Here is a 15,282-nt window from a genome sequence, read left to right on the forward strand (position 1 = left end):
TCCACATGTGGAGAGGTATAAAATATAGCATATAGAAGCTGTAGCTTTATGAGTTTTCAAAGTTTTCTTTTGCATTTGAATGTCAAAAAGCTTACCACAAAAGTATGACCTGATGAATTAAATACATACCATGTTGGGACAAGAAATGCAAACATCCCAATGAGATTGCACAGAGAATTAGGAGAGCAAATACTGCTGTTTCAGCAGAGTGCAACTGTTCAAGGTGGAATTTGGGCTGAATTCCATGTTACGCATGTCTAGTCTTATGATAAGGGCAAGTGTTTAAGGGTTTAATTTTGCTTCTCATTAGAAAGAAGACACCTTTCTGGAGAACTGTTTCATTCTTCAGAATTATCATGGGACAACATTTTCTGCCCTCAAAAACACTTTATGTAAGAGTTTATAGTGTTTTCAAAATCTCTCAAGTTTTAATTCTCATCTAACCATAAAGCCCTTAGCTGAGGCAAGTTGATAGGTAACTCTTCATCAGCTTTGTATACAGAATATATAAATCAAAGAATAACACTGAAATGATTCTTCAATGATAAGCTCATCAAAATTGTTCATTTGTCAAAGCAATATCTCGGTTCTTCATTGCAGAAGAAAACACAAATCAGCCTTCAATCTTGAGGTTTACAAATCTCAGTCAGAGAGGTTGTCTGACATAAATTACTCTACAAATTCATAAGCCAGCCCTTTGGGTGAATATAGTGAAGTAAAAGGAAACAATTACCCCCATTCCACCACATGTGACTCGTAGTCCCAGTACTCTCGAGGTCTGTGTGTATTAACATCTGTGTAAACTCTGGCCCTGCTTGGCACGGGTCCCGACATATCAGACAGGTTGGTGAACAAAGCTGAACTTGATGTTTGGAGAGCTGGCAGTCACTGTGTTCAGAGGCAGCTGTGAGGTGGGGCAAGACTTTGTTTCAGAACTGTTTTCTTCAAACTGCAGAAACAAAACGCATAAAGGCCAAGGAATTACTTTTTAAAAGCATACAGGAATAAAAATCACCTTACAACAATGGCCTTATAGTTCTGGCTCTCCTACCTGTTAAACCACTGAACATATCCCAACTGTGTCACAGTGTTTCCCTTAACACAGAACAAAAAAACCCCCCAAAAACAAAAAACCTGTATCAGCCCTAATCCTATTCTGCAAAGTAGTTTATTATCTCAGCTGAAGTTTGGATAACCTGGAAGGGAAACATGGAATTGAGGACAGACCCATCAGCATCACTACCATTTATACATTCTATAGAAAATGTTGGCAAGAACAGTACTTTCAGCAGCTTTATACAGCTCAAGTAGGGATGCTAAAAGGCTCTGGAGTGGTGACAAAGCCAATATAAACTGCTAGTCTGATTCTAACATTCGATGAAACAAGGAAGGAAATAGACTGTTCTCACACATCAAAGTTCAATGCCATTTTATATTAATCCAAATCATTTGGTGAACCTTATGTAATAATCAGTATATCCTTGATCACCATTTGAAATATATACTTTATTTCATTAAATTTAAAAATAAAATCAGTAATATTTCTTTTATTTACTTAATACAGGTGCAAGCTTAATAAAAACTGATAGAAAATATTAACATATATTGGATGAACTAATGCAAAATTTGATAGAAAAACCTGTGAAATTTTAGAAATACAGACAAATTGGTAAACTAAGTCCCCTTTATGACGTCTTCCCTGATTTTTCTGAGATTCTTGTATCATGTTGATTCCCGTTACTCTGCATTTAATTAAAAACGCATTTAGCCTTAACCAGTTTGGCTCAGTGGATAGTGTCGGCCTACGGACTCGAGGGTGCCAGGTTCAATTCCGATCAAAGGCATGTACCTTGGTTGCGGGCACATCCCCAGTGAGGGGTGTGCAGGAGGCAGCTGATCGATGTTTCTCTCTCATTGATGTTTCTAGCTCTCTATCCCTCTCTCTTCCTCTCTGTAAAAAAATCAATAAAATATATTTTTTAAAAAAAGGTTAAAATAAAATTTGTATAAGAAAACTGTGGCCCAGAAAGAGGAAAATTGACCTATAACCCCATAGCTACTTAATAGCTGAGCGAGGACCAGAAACCAAACTTTAGATTCTTGTGACAGTGATTTCTCTGCCATTAATCATATAAACTAATTAGATAACAATAGCTAACTCTGCAAGCATTCACTATGTGCTTTATGTGGGTTTCATTTAATCCTCACCACACAAATGGTGAGAAAGTTATCACCCCCATTTTACAGATGAGGAAATTGAAGTAAAGTAAGGTTAAGTGACTTGCCAAAGGACACAGCTGGAGGAACTGACATTTAACCAGACTGTAAAATAGGGATCACTGTAATTACATCATAGGTTTGTGGTGAGGATTCAATAAATTAATGAATGCCAATTGTTTACTATTGTGCCTATTTGAGAGCTCTAAGAGACCCATTTATGGCAACTATGATTTTCCAATGTTGTATTTTAAGCTGGAGCTTAGCGAGCATACACAAAGAAGATAAACCAGAAACGATGTCTCCTTGTGCACATGGTTTAATGGCTTAAAGCTCTCAGAGGATGAGCAAGAGACTGGGATGGGGATTAATGCTGAACTGGAAAATGTGACAACCAACCAGCGATATTCTCGAGCCCCACGAATATGAACTTAAATGGCCAGGAAAAAACAAAATGTTCAAATAATTATTAAAAAGTGAACCAAACAGTTTTAAAAATTATTTCCAAGTATTTATTCCTTTGGTTTTATAAAACAACCAGATTATAGTAATCTATCTTTACCTAATATTGGTTAAGTGTAAAAAACACACACATCCTCCATACTAGGAAAAACAAAACAAAACAGAAAGCTGACACTTTTATTGTAACTTTTGTTCTTCCCAAAAAACAAGGTCCTTTGTGCTGTGGGAGTGCTGGCTTTTTTGTGTGGCTAAGACGACTGCATGGATGACAGTGAGACACTAGGAAAATGGGTAAAGGTGTGAATGTGTGCACACCTGCCAACAGCTAAAACAGTATAGACAAGAGCTGAAACCAACAGAAATAATGTCCCCAGGTACTATGACTTTTAATAAAATTATACTAAACTATTAAATTCGTAGCATCTTCTCTGATAAAAACAATCTTTCTCTTCAGTCTCCATATTCCTTTAAAGCAAGCCTCTGTGGATCACAAAGCCTTAACTTCTGCTCTCAGCTTAAGAAGTTCGTAAAATCAACACAAATTTAGTAATAGGGATTAGATGCAATAGGGTGATGAAACAGTGGTCCTGGTTTCAATCCCTAATTGGTTACTGGGCTCCTTCCAGCGCTGGCTCATCACTTACAAAACCTGCCTAACTGCACTGCTGACTGAAGAGAAGATCAAATGAGATAGCTCCCAGAAAGGGCTCAGGAACACAAACACATGTAAATGACTATTAAATTATTACTATGCCACAGCTCCTCTGTGAAAACTAATAAGAAACCTATCTTTAAAAAGCTAGTTTTCTCCCTGGCTTAATCATGTTAAGAGCGCTAGCCCGTACACCAAGAGGTTGCACATACCTGAGGCAACGAATCAATGTTTCTCTCTAAAATAATAATGATAAAAATAATAATGATAATGATAGTAATAATAATAATAATAATAATAATAATAAAAGGCTACAGTTTTCATTTTTTGACAAAAATTATAGAAGCCGTGGTTAATTCTCAGCTTTTCAGGGCCAACTCATAAATGAATGTGACATTACAAAATGAGACTTCATTTCTCCCTTTCAGAAACCACCCGACTCACATGGAAAATATTCCCCAACTCCCATTTACTAACCTATGTATCACAACCACCTAGTCCTCTGCTGCTCTCTTAAAGCCTTGGCATACTCTGTGCCAAGACTATTCACTAAGGTGCCGAAAACAGTTTGGCTCAGTGGTAGAGGGTCGGTCTGCAGACTGAAAGGTCCCAGGTTCCATTCCGGTCAGGGGCATGTACCTTGGTTGCGGGCACATCCCCAGTAGGGGGTGTGCAAGAGGCAGCTGGTTGATGTTTCTCTCTCATCGATGTTTCTAGCTCTCCCTCTCTCTCCCTTCCTCTCTGTAAAAAATCAATAAAAATATATTAAAAAAAAAGACTATTCACTAAGGAAACTTGTTTGACTTGCAGCTTTGTGCCTCATTATTAGCTGGAACCTAATTTATGAACTAGTGGATTTGACTCTCTAATGGGAGAGCAACTAACTTTTACAGTACCGCCAAAAAAACTTCACTTTACTGTCATGAATACCAAATACTTTGCTTATCAGAGTCACTCATGCCGAAACCGGTTAAGCTCAGTGGATAGAGCATCGGCCTGCAGACTGAAAGGTCTCGGGTTCGATTCTGGTCAAGGGCATGTACATCGGTTGTGGGCACATTCCCAGTAGGGGGTGTACAAGAGGCAGCTGGTCGATGTTTCTCTCTCATCGATGTTTCTAGCTCTCTATGCCTCTTCCTTCCTCTCTGTACAAAATCAATAAAATATATATATTTAAAAAAAAGTCACTCACGCCGAAACCGGTTTGGCTCAGTGGATAGTGTGTCAGCCTGCGGAATGAAGGGTCCCAGGTTTGATTCCGGTCAAGGGCATGCACCTTGGTTGCGGGAACATCCCCAGTGTGTGTGTGTGTGTGTGTGTGTGTGTGTGTGTGTGTTTAAGATGCAGCTGATCGATATTTCTAACTCTCTACCCCTCTCTCTTCCTCTTTGTAAAAAATCAATAAATTAAAAAAAAAGTCACATGAATTTCAATGGTTGGCCTTCATTAAATATGTGGGGAGAAGATAACAGGGTTCTTGAACTCAGCAACTTTAGATAAATAAAATGGTGCAGAGAATGAAAATAATGAGATGGAGATAGAGTGGAGATGTGAAAAGACAGGAGAGAAAAGTCATCAAAGATAAACATTATTTTATTCAAATAGTATTTTGTTCATATTGCGGTAGATGTGTATGTATATTCACATACAGCGTAACATGAAGAAAATACAAGGATAGGATAAATTTCTCAATTTTTACTTTGATCCTTTCAGATATTCCTTCCTTTATTCATCCCTTAAATATATGAGCATCATATCCTATCTAATAAAAGGGCAATATGCAAATTAACTGTCATTCTGTCACAAAGATGGTGGCGCCCATAGCCACAAGATGGTGGTGCCTAGTCCCCTCAGCCTTGCCTGAGTCCCCCAGTCCTGGGGGGCTGCCGCTGAGCGGGGGCAGTGTGAGCGGCCTGGTGGAATGCTTGCTTCATCGCCGTGGTGACGGAGGGCATCTGGGGGACAGGGTGACCGGCCAGCAGCCTTCGCAGGCCCGGAGAGGGGACGGTGGGTCCACCTCCCATGGAGGCAGCATGGCTCCCGGTGGCGCGCGTTTCTCACCAGGCCCCGTGGAAGCGGAAGGTGGCCTACTGCATGCAATGGGCTACTAGTTTACTATGAAAAAGTACTATGGTAGGCCTTGGGAATATAATGAGCAAGGCAGAACAGGGTGAGATACATATGCCTTTATCTGCAGACTAAAGATAATGGAAATTCATCAGTTTTAGGCAGAAAAGTGATTCATGTACATTTTTAAAGTTTGCTCTGTTCAGGTATGGGGCAGGCAGAGATTAGATTTAGGGAGGCGCTAATAGTCACCTATGTGAGAGAAATAATGGAAGCTTGACCAATGGAGATATGTGGACTAACAAGGAACAAAAATGTATGGTGTAAAAGCAGCATCTCTGGCCCTGGCTGGTATGACTCAGTTGGTTGGAGCATCGTCTAGTGCACCAATGGGTCCTGGGTTTGATTTCCAATCAGGCCACATACCCAGGTTGTGGGTTCAGGGTGTGTATGGGAGGCAACAGATCAATGTTTCTCACATCGATGCTTCTCTTTCTCTCCCTCCCTCATTGACTAACATACAACAAAACACTTCTGGGATAATGGGGTAAGGAATGGGAGGTGAGTTTTAAGTTTCTAGCTACGTATACAGACTGCTGATGTTTCATGAAAATAGAAAACACTCTGGAAGTGAACTCACGAAGTCAAGTTTTGGACTTAAGGTGAAAATGGTTTTGAGACATTAAAAAGGAGACTGAACTGGAACTTAGATATTACAAGTCTGGAGGTGAAAAAGCTTCTTAGCTTTAAATATCTAACCTTCACCAGCAATTCCATGAGACAGGCATTTCTTTCCCCAAACTACAGATAAGTAAGCTCAGAAGCTTGACCTAGAATATCCCGTAAAAATGGAGTTGGGTAGAACACAGAGGATTTGTAGGGCAGTGAAACTATTGTGTATGATACTACAATGGTGGATACATGTCCATCATACATCTGTCCAAAACCATACAATTTACAACACCAAGAGTGTACTCTAATGTAAACTATTTAAAAAAAGAAAAAGGGGCACTGTTAGAAGACTATATGAACACAAAAAAGCATTAAATAGTTAATACTATCTGGAACACTTATTTCAAATTCCACAGTTGCCCTTAATTTCCAATACTCTCCCTCCTTTTAAATCAAGAGCAGACTGTTCATCAGCGTTTACTATGTACCAGGAAATGTGTGCCTGTTGCCAGAAAGGAATTCTTTCTCTAATTCCCAGAACAAGGAAAATAAACCATTAAAATCCCAAGTGATCAGCACGTGAAATAATTAAGTCAGGGTACTCTGAAGGCACTGAAACCCATTATCATTCATCCAATAAATATTTATGGAGTACCTCAAAATATTGGGAAAAGTTGTCAAAGAAATAATAATATCTAAGCTCAGTTTTGAAAAATGCACAGGAAATATTCAGGTGAAGAACACTAAAACAAGAAATTGTAAAGAACAATACTTCAAGCAAGTTAAGAATTTTAAACACCTGTAATGTTGACCCTAAAACTGCCAAAGGCTGGAACACCCTGTTGACTCCTATAAAGAAGCATATTGGATCAGCAACCCTTTTATAAGATTTGGAGAATACTGGTGTAACCTATTTCACTGTTACTGTGTGCCTAAAATAAAATAGAATCATTAATTCAAAATTATTACAATTCAAATCTCATTCTTTTCCTTTCTCCACTCTTTATACAAATCAGTTTTACTACGAGGTCAGAGAGCAAAATGCTTCGAAAGGACAAATAACTAAGGGAGTGTAGATGGATCCCTGAAAATGTGATTAGAGCTTGTTAGTTTTCAAAGAAAGCAAGAATTTTTCAGGCATTCCTATTTCCAGTAACGGTGAGATAGTTTATTTGTGTCAACCTTTCTAAATACACAGCACATACACACCCCTCCCCTTTCTTTGTCCCTCTTCCTTTTTCTGTCTCTCATTCTTAAATAAAACATATAAGCAAAAGAAGAGAAAATGAGAACTCAGAGAAGCAAGCAAGCCCAAAGGGTCTGTTGATCCCTAAAAATTAAAATTTTGTGCCGAGAGAAACCAAAGCCCAGGGCCCTCATTAGGTAAAGAGTCTACTGGAGAACCTCTCCATAATAGGCTGAGGTTTCAGGGTTATTACCTGAGGATGAGCATTGAAGGGATTGGGATGAGTAGATCCAGAGAAGAATTACGACCCCATAAAGGGACTATCAGATCTGAAGCTTGTTTTATGGTGGTCCCTGGACTAGTAAAGCTTAGATACCTGATATGAATAAGCTCTCTGTGGAGAAAAGTTCCTTGCAAAGTGTGGGCCTCAAAAGATTCTTACAAATAACTTTTCAAATACAACATCAAATCCTATCCAGTTTGGCTCAGTGGATAGAGCATTGGCCATCAGACTGAAGCATCCTGGGTTTGATTCTGGTCAAGGGCTGTACCTCTGTTGCAGACTCCATCTCAGGCCCTGGTTGGGGATTGTGCAGGAGGCAATCAATCAATGTGTCTCTCTCACACTGATGTTTCTCTCTCTGTCTCTCCCCTTCCCTTCTACTCTCTCTAATAAAGAAAAAAAGAGAGAAATCAATGAAAAAATATCCTCGGGCAAGAATTAAAAAAAAAGAAAAAGAAACAAATACAACATCCAGTTATAATAAAAGACAACTACTTGGCACTAAAGGAAAACCTCCAAAGTAAAAACTGACATAAAAAGAGACAACAGAAAAGGCCAGAGACTTTTGATCTTATCAAACTCAAACTACGAAACAATTATGTTTATAGGAATAAGACATGTTTCAGAATATTTGTAGGGAACAGGATACTTTAAAATATAGGCGAGAAATGTAGCAGTCAAAACTATAAAAAAATATGAGAGAAATAATATAGTGAAAGGTTTAATATATTTTTAGTTGGTACTAGAAGAAAAGGAGAAAACAGGATAGGACAAAAGCAATATTCAAATAAGTAACAGTTGAGATTTTCCCAGGAGCAACCAGATACAGTCACATTTTAGAAACCAACAAATTACAAACAAGATAAGTAAAAAGAAATCCTCAACTAAACATCTACACCAGTGGCTCTCAACCTTTCTAATGCCTCAACCCTTTAATATAGTTCCTCATGTTGAGTGACCCCCAACCATAAAATTATTTTCGTTGCTACTTTGTAACTGTAATTTTGCTGTTAATGAATTGTAATGTGATGTAAATGTCTATGTTTTCCAATGGTAGGGACCCTGCTAGCGGTCATGGCCCACAGGGTCAGAGCTACCTCTGCAGAGCCTAAGACCATCGGAAAACACAGATATTAATATTACGATTCATAACAGAAGCAGAATTACAGTTCTTTTGATCTGTTATCCCTTTGCCAATATCACACTATTTTAATAACTAGCTATTCAGTCTTAAGATATAATGTTTTCACATCCATAATTAACACGAGGGAAAAGTCATACTACCACTTCCCAAGCAGCTGTGAAAATAGTTAATATGTATGAGATGCTTCTTTAGAGCCATATGGCTCCATTTGTCCTTTTATAAGGCTGTGTGATATACCCATGCCATGAGCAGTGTCCAATAATCCTTGATAGAGCTATAGAAACAATTCAGTACTGTTATTGAAAGGTATTAACCTTGGAACCACTAACAACAAATATGACCTTGGATCTGTCATTTCACCCATCTGATTACAGTGAGAAACTGCAAAATATAAGTAATACTACTCTCTTCTATTTCCTCCTTTACTGTCCAGAGGTAGATTACAAAAGAGACAACCATACTTCTGCAGATGATTGATAAGCAATAACTAAAAGGGCGTGTTGTCCTAGACTTGCCAACAAAAGGTAGGCTGGAACCAAGGGCAGCAAACATTGGCTGGCTTCTCAATATAAAGGTATGTGAATGCTTATGATGAGTCAGTCCCTGCTTCTTGGGATTTATATTGATCACTTTTAAACCTAACAAATCTAAGACCTAAGTAATATTCTTCCCATTTCACAAAAGGCAAATCGGAATAATTGCTACAATGTCATAGAGAGGTGACTTAAAAGTATTATGTCTAGATTCATAGTCTATTCATTTTGCTCTACAGCAAACATTTATGTCCTATTTGGTTCAACAGTATGTTTTATTCCAATTTTAAACACTGAGGTAAAATCCACATAACATAAAATTCATCATTTTAAAGTGCACAATTCAGTGGTTTTAGTATATTCACAATGTGCAATCACCACCACTATCTGTTTTCAGAACATTTCCATCACCCCCCAAAATAACCCAATACCACACAGCAGTCATTCCTCACATCCCAACAACCACTAATCCTATGAATTAGGATCAGTTATTAGGTTAAATCTTGTGCTAAAACATTTTGTAATCTCCCAGCCTGTGTGTCTCAGTGGCTGAGCGTTGACCAGGAGATCACAGTTCAATTCCCAGTCAGAGCATATGCTTGGACTGTAGGCTCAATTCCCAGTGTGGGCATGCAGGAGCAGCCGATCAATGATTCTCTCATTGTTGATGCTTCTATCTCTCTCCCTTTCTCTCTAAACCAATAAAAAAAAAAAATACTTAAAAAATGTTTTGTAATAAATTATTTTTAATCGTGACTTAGTTGCTGATACTAAAAAAAAAATTTAACCTTCAGTTTCTCAAAAGAAAAAGAGAAGGTAGGGGTAGGTTTGTCTGGTAACAATAATTCTGCATTCCTGCATTGACAAAATCACTCTGCTGTACTGAGCTGTGTGTACCCAGCAATGGGCTCTAAAACCCATCCTCTGGAGATGACACAGGTAAATCTGGACAACTCTGTTAACTTAGCTTACTGGCCCAACTCCTGTGCTTATATGAGTTAGCAATCCCTGATCTATTCTGAATATAGTATTATCATATGCAATGGCAAACACATTTAAGTTCTCAATTTAAGACTATTTGCTTTTTTATTTAGTTTCCATTATTAGTCAAATTAGAACTTCAAAAAAACATCTTGGATCAGTTTATAATATAGCTTTTTGTCAATTAAGAAATACAGAACTGACCACGGATTTTCAGAAAAATTCTAATGGTCAAGACCTCTTCTCTGTACTCTAACAGCACTCTGCTTACCTCTCCCATTGAGCATTGCCATTGTACTGTTTACACATCCGTCTAGCTACACAAAGCTCCAAGGACAGAAAATAGTATCCCCAGGAGTCTCTACACTGTCATGTAGATGATCCAGAGATACTTGTTGAAAGAATAACACTGTGACAAGTGATAAATCAAGCAAATGTTGCAATATTTAAAAAATTAAGGGGGGGAAACTATTATTTGGACAATACAAATTAAACACTGAAAATGGAGTTCATTAATGAAATCAGAGGTCCATGAACTCCTTAAAAGTATATACTAAGCCCTAGCCAGTTTGGCTCGATGGATAGAGCATTGGCCTGTGAACCAAAGGATCGCAGGTTCAATTCTGGTCAAGGGCTTGTACCTTGGTTGCAGGCTCCTCCGGGGCCTGGGCCCTGGTTGGGGCTTGTGCAGCGGGGGGCTACCATTCAATGTGCTTCTCTCACATCGATGTTTCTGTCTTTCCCAATCTCCCTAAAAATCAATGGAAAAATACCCCCTGGTGAGGATTAAAAAATGAAAAGTATATACAAAAAAGCAGGTGCATGTACTTTTTTAAAAAAGAAAAACTTGAGAGCTTTTATTACAAACTCAGAGGAAATCTGTAAATGACAAAAGATTTAAGAATCACTGAGTTAGACAAAAGGAAATGTACATTTTAACACTGTTTAATATTTATTTAAAAAGATTAACTTGACAATTTACACAAATATTAAACAATTAAATTTCTCAAACTAAGTATACCCTATTCTTTCCTAAAGGCAGAGAAGATGACAATGTATCCTAGACTTCAATTCATGTTCCAGCATGAACCCCAAGCTTGATGAATGAGTAACAAAATGTCAGCCTCAGAAAAGATACAGTGGCAATTAGAATCAATCAGGTGAAGGTATCGGTTTACACAAGGAAACTTAATTTTTGCTTTACATTACTGCTTAAAAAATAAGAACTTGATTTATTAAGTGTCCAAACTTAAATCATTTAGTGTCTTACATTCTTTAAGTTGATGAGAGAAAAAGAGAAACACTGATTTGTTTCACTTATTTATGCATTCATTGGTTGCTTCATGTATGTGCTCTGACCAGGGAATCGAACCTGAAACCTTTCAGTATCCAGATGATGCTTTAACTAAACAAGCTACCCAGCCAGGGCTTACATTTTTAAGTATATCCCTTGAATTATATGTAGAAAGAGAATTTCTTAAGGGCCAGAAAGATACTTTAAAATGGTCTTTTTTGAACTTAAAAGTCACGATTATTTTAAGATTGGTCAGTGACCTCTTGAATCTTAAAACTGTTAAAATACCATTTCTGAACTTTCTAAATTAGTGCTTACAGCCTTTTAAAAGTCAAAATAAAAAGAGAATATAATATTTGTGTGGCACACTGGGATAAATGTTCAAAACTTTCAGACCTAACATCATTGACATATTTGCCCTGTATCCCGCACAAATGGCCAGAAGACTGAGAGGACCAGTATCTCCACACATCTGTTATTCTTCCTGATATAGCACACTAGCTCAAAACTTCCGTTTTAAATCACCTAGACTGCACATGTGTCAAACACAAGGCCCGCGGGCCAAATCCGTCCTGCCAGGCCTTGCAATGTGGCCCGCACCGCGCTGTCATCACTGCACTCCGCTGAGTTTCCATCACAATGACAGTTTATGACTGTTCAGTAAACCATTCGGCCCGCGATTTAGGCTGGATTTTAGATTTTGGCCCCTTCTCTGATTGAGTTCGACACCCCTAACCTAGAGAGATCACAGGCTAGTCAAAACCCACACAAGTTGAAAAAATTACCCACACAGGTTGAAAAAATTATTTCATAACTCCCCTTATTTCAAGTATAGTCCAGATATGACACTAATGAGCAACCATCTCTTCTGGGAGATTATATATTTGGAGGTAACTGGCACAAAAACCCCCACAAAAACAACAAACACAAACTAAACCTTTTATCTCTAGCTTGGAAGAATAAGCCAAAAGAATAAATTAGTGGTAAAAATAGCCAAAACCGATTTGGCTCAATGGATAGAGCATCGGCTTGGGGACTGAAAGGTCCCGGGTTCGATTCCGGTCAAGGGCATGTACCTTGGTTGCGGGCACATCCCCAGTAGGTGGTGTGCAAGAGGGCAGCTGATGAATGACTCTCATCGATGTTTCTAACTCTATCTCTCTCCCTGCCTCTCTGTACAAAATCAATAAAATATATTTAAAAATAAATAAATAAATAAATTAGTGGTAAAAATGAATGTTAAGCTGAGACCGGTTTGGCTCAGTGGATAGAGTGTAGGCCTGTGGATTGAAAGGTCCCAGGTTCGATTCAGGTCAAGGTCATGTACCTTGGTTGGGGGCACATCACCAGTAGGGGGTGTGCAAGAGGCAGCTGACCGATGATTCTCTCTCATCGATGTTTCTAACTCTCTCCCTTCCTCTCTGTAAAAACTCAATAAAATATATTTTTAAAAAAATGAATGCTAACATTAAATCAAATTATCTTTTTCCTCCACTTTATAATGGTTCTTTTCTTGTCTCAACTTAAGGTGGTAATCATGGCCAATCAAACTAATGCAATATAAATAGCAGTGGTGTTTTTGTTTTTTAAATAGGGGAAACAGGTTAAAAATGGTTAACAATTAAATCCTTGGCAGTTCCCCAGCCCACTCTGATCTTCACATCTCAAGACTCCAAATGCATGGAGAAACAACCTGTTCAAAGCCAGAGATAGGCGTGTTTTTTTTCTTCTGGTCCTACAAAGGAGCTGAATTCAGAATATAAGCATTCACAGTAAGACCTGGTAACTCATTAATTTACTGCTTGTGTAAAATTGCAGGATCTTTAAGACATTATAATCCTAACATATCACTGAGGATTCTGTTTTTATTCTCATGTACAAAATTTACAACATTCTTATTTTAAGAAGCAAAACACTCAACACATTTCTATAAAATGAACCAAACAAATAACATTCGAGCTCTCTGTAAATTTTATTTCTCCATCTTTAAACCAGAAAAGGATCAAAGAGCCAATGTAACATAAATAACATAGCAACAGTGGAAAGTCTTCCAATAAAGGGAAGTATTATAAGAAAACCAGAGCAGTTTGATATGAATTAATATAGTTCTAACTCAAACACTTGACAAAAGTCTAAAGTCCAGTAATGTCTCCAATTTATATGTATTTATATATATATAAATATGACCAACCAAAAGTTAGACCATCTGACCAGTAGCTATGATGCACACTGACCACCAGGGTGGCAGACACTCAACACAGGAGCTGCCGAGCTTCGATGACTTGGCAGCTGCAGTTCTCAGGTGACGCACCTGGAACCAGAGCGGTGGGAGTCCGATTCCGGGGTGTGTCACCCAAGAACCGCCCTCTCACAATCCAGGACCCCTCAGGGGATGTTGGAGAGCTACTTTTGGCACAATCCCCACAGGCCAGGCTGAGGCATCACACCGGTGCATGAATCTGTGCACCAGGCCTCTAGTCCTATATAATCCTATATAATAAAAGGGTAATATGCAATGTTGGAAGGACCGGTCCCTATGATGCACACTGACCACTAGGAGGCAAACGCTCTACGCAGGAGCTGCCCCCAGCCTGCAGCCCCCAATTGGGGTCTACCAGCCAACCTATGGTCCCTTCCCTTGGAGGGCAGGCTCCAATTGCCCAATGGCGACTGAGGAACCGGGGGTAGGTAGTGGTGGACTCTGCTGGCACCAAGCCAAGGCCCTACCACGCCAATCACCCCACACACAGAGGGCAACCCGTGGTGGGGGATGGGGCCAGCAAGTGGACAGGCACTGCCCACCCCTCAGTCCTTTCCCCAGGCCGGCAGGCTCCAATTGCCCAATGGCCATCAGGGAACCAGGGCTGGGTAGTGGTGAGGGGCAGGGGCAGGGCAGCTGCCGGGGAAGATGGCCCTGATCACAGGCCAGGCCTAGGGACTGTACCCCTGCATATATTTCATGCACTTGGTGGGGGGAGAAGAGGGTGTCCCTCAAACTGGCCTGTGCCCTTACAAACCAGGAGCCCTTGAGGGATGTGTGAATGATGGCGGGGAGCGGACCTAAGCCACAGTCTAGCCTCCCTCTGCAGGAGGCTACCTGTAGGCCGATTGGGGGATATTGCCAGCCAGTGAGAGGCTGGCCCTGTCCCCCAATCGCTGTCCCCTCCCTCTGCCTGCTGGCACCTATCTTGGCTGGCCTGGCACCACCCACTCACAGGCCACCGGCCTCCACTCTCCAGCCATTCCACCATTCGGTTGATTTGGATATTAGGCTTTTATTATATAGTTTATTACATAGGATGGTTGGCAAAGATATCACTGTATATATTTTATACAGGCAACAAAAACAAAATAAAGCCACAACTGACACTTTATTCCACTGGCCACAACTTTCTGGAACTAAAAGAAAACTTCATTTGAGACCTAGAGTAACTTAAAGCATAACCCAGCATTTACATATGTAATAATTATTGCTATCATTTAAATGCCTCTAATAGCCTAGCCTGGTATGAGATGCACACTCCCATTTTAGAAATAAACATGTCCAGAGGTTAAACCTGCCAAGTCACAGGACTACTAAGTGGCTAAGGCCAGATCTGAAACCCTTTGTTTAGGAAGAAAAATTGCAAGGCAGATGGCTATTTATATTCATGCTACATAGTCATAAACGCACAGAACATATTAACTGCTTTAAACTACTGATAAAGACAGGTCCCTTCTCTATCTAAGGAGTGTATTATTTAAGAATACAACGCAAATTAGCGCATTACCTAAGAGAACAGGGCATACAG

The 15,282-nt window shown here is 39.4% G+C and overlaps 1 protein-coding gene across 1 annotated transcript in view; it reads right to left on the reverse strand.

The window, feature by feature from the left end:
* CSNK2A1 (casein kinase 2 alpha 1) overlaps positions 1-15,282 on the reverse strand; it is a 54,959-nt gene that overhangs the window by 30,485 nt on the left and 9,192 nt on the right. The window contains 1 exon segment of the mRNA XM_045574732.1: positions 734-949. Within this exon segment, the coding sequence (XP_045430688.1) occupies positions 734-834 (101 nt within the window). The 5' untranslated portion in view covers positions 835-949.

Source organism: Pipistrellus kuhlii, unplaced genomic scaffold, assembly GCF_014108245.1.
Source record: "Pipistrellus kuhlii isolate mPipKuh1 unplaced genomic scaffold, mPipKuh1.p scaffold_m20_p_6, whole genome shotgun sequence".
Lineage (NCBI taxonomy): Eukaryota > Metazoa > Chordata > Mammalia > Chiroptera > Vespertilionidae > Pipistrellus > Pipistrellus kuhlii.